Raw genomic sequence first — 2,217 nt, 5'->3', positions numbered from 1 at the left:
TATATATATATATATATATATATATATATATATATATATATATATATGAGAGTTCTATAGTTTGGTCCTACGTTCCTGAACGCACCATGTAACCCATGCCTCTGGCGTCGCCTCAACATTGAGTGTTGTGTCCTGGGTGCAGTTTGTTGCACACCCTGTGCCATAAAACACCTCAAACACTCTGCAAACTGAAGGTAAGACCTTAGAATCAATAACTCTTGATTGATCCACCATGACAGGTTCACCTTTAATCGCTGTCTGAGCCGTTTATCTTGCCTGTCAGTAGTTTTGCTGATCTTTTGTTTTGCTGGGTTTAACCTAGTTTTTCCTGCCAGACCTTGTTTAAAAACCGTCTACTTTAAGGCGGAGCAGCCTGCCGCAGCTACCAGCGACGGTTTCACATAATTAATCTTCGTTAGCATTAATCGTCATGCTTTTACACAGCGATCGGCTCATCGTTTGTTCTTTATACAATTGTTAATTTTAATATGGATCAATTCTGAGATGCAGTTTGTCTGCTTCTGCAGACAGCAGTCCCAGGTCCCGACATGTCGAGCTCCGCATCCAGTGATCCGGGTCTCACGGTCTCTGATCCGCAGCACTCGCAGAAGCTGCTCAGAGTTCTCCGGTCGTTCTGGCAAGAGCAAAGCTTCCACGATGCGGTGCTTGTTGTGGATGGAGAGGAGCTGCCGGTGCAGAAGAACATCCTGGCTGCAGCCAGCCCCTACATCAGGTCAGACCTGCTGGGTTGAAGCAGGAAGGGTGTGTTCACTTTACTTCTACTTGCATGTTGTGACACATTCTGATGTCATTTGTTTTCTGTCAGAACCAAGCTGAACTACAACCCTCCCAAAGAAGATGGGTCAACCTATAGGATTGAGTTACAGGGAGTCTCCATGAGCGTCATGAAACAGATCCTGGACTACATCTTCAGCGGGGAGGTGAGGCTTCAGCAGTGGTTTCCTTTGGTTTGACAAAGCAGAAATAAAGCCAATAAGAAAGGGCCTTAGGTGTTTGGGTTAATCCCACACTGTCCTGATGAAGACAGCTGACAGGAGCAGAGGGTGACTGAAACCTAAAAAGTCCTAAAGAAGGTGCTTTCCAGAGGGCTTTACCCAACCATGTTAATGGAAAGTTAGTGGAAAGGAAAAAAGGCACAAAAGCTACAAACACAAGAGAGGTTTGGAAGAAAAAGCAGATTCTACAGTTAGTCTGAAATCCTCTGACTGAACTGCTGAGCACGTCATCTGGAGACCACTTTGTGTTTTAACTGTAATCATCAATGTGCAAAACTGAGCACCTTGTTTTTCTCTTGCAGATCATCCTGAGCGAAGAAACCATTCAGGACGTGGTGCAGGCGTCCGACCTGCTCCTCATGACCGATCTGAAGTCCCTCTGCTGCCAATTCCTGGAGAGCTGCATCACAGCAGAGAACTGTATCGGCATCCGCCTCTTCTCGCTGCTTTACAACCTCCAGCACGTCCACTACGTCGCCACTGACTTCCTGCAGACCCACTTCCGTGACGTGGCGCTCACCGAGGAGTTCAGGGAGCTGCCCCACAACCGGCTGTGTGAGGTGCTGAGCATGGAGAAGCTCAACGTGGGCAACGAGAAGCACGTTCTAGAGGCGGTGGTGCGATGGTTCAGCCATGACACGGACAACCGCCGGGTGAGTCTGAAGCTCCGGTCAAAGGTCATCGGATCAGAAGGCAGAGGGGGCGTGTCTGATGAGAGGGGCGTGCACAAACGGAGAGTGTTGATTCATTTAGAATAAAAATAAACAACAGGTCTCTGGGTTCAGTGAACATGTCTCTCTGGGTTTCGTGGACATGTCTCTCTGGGTCTAGTGGACGTGCGTCTCTTCGGGTTTAGTGGAGGTGTCTCTGGGTTTAGTGGACGTGCGTCTCTTCGGGTTTAGTGGAGGTGTCTCTAGGTTTAGTGGACGTGCGTGTCTCTCTGGGTTTAGTGGACGTGCGTCCCTGGGTTTAGTGGACGTGCGTCTCTCTGGGTTTAGTGGACGTGCGTGTCTCTCTGGGTTTAGTGGACGTGCATCTCTCTGGGTTTAGTGTACGTGCATCTCTCTGGTTTAGTGGACGTGCGTCTCTCTGGGTTTAGTGTACGTGCATCTCTCTGGTTTAGTGGACGTGCGTCTCTCTGGGTTTAGTGTACGTGCATCTCTCTGGTTTAGTGGACGTGCGTCTCTCTGGGTTTAGTGTA

The 2,217-nt window shown here is 48.8% G+C and overlaps 1 protein-coding gene across 1 annotated transcript in view; it reads left to right on the top strand.

Moving 5' to 3' along the window:
* The first annotated feature begins 80 nt into the window (after positions 1-80).
* gan (gigaxonin) overlaps positions 81-2,217 on the top strand; it is a 16,551-nt gene continuing 14,414 nt past the window's right edge. Inside the window, exons 1-4 of the mRNA XM_015388931.1 lie at positions 81-194; positions 528-733; positions 827-941; positions 1,319-1,669. Coding sequence (XP_015244417.1) covers positions 549-733; positions 827-941; positions 1,319-1,669 — 651 coding nt within the window. The 5' untranslated portion in view covers positions 81-194; positions 528-548. The remainder of the gene's footprint in view (positions 195-527; positions 734-826; positions 942-1,318; positions 1,670-2,217) is intronic.

The sequence above is a fragment of the Cyprinodon variegatus genome, unplaced genomic scaffold (genome assembly GCF_000732505.1).
Source record: "Cyprinodon variegatus isolate N-32 unplaced genomic scaffold, C_variegatus-1.0 Scaffold442, whole genome shotgun sequence".
Classification (NCBI taxonomy): domain Eukaryota; kingdom Metazoa; phylum Chordata; class Actinopteri; order Cyprinodontiformes; family Cyprinodontidae; genus Cyprinodon; species Cyprinodon variegatus.
This window is presented reverse-complemented; position numbering and strand designations above follow the sequence as displayed.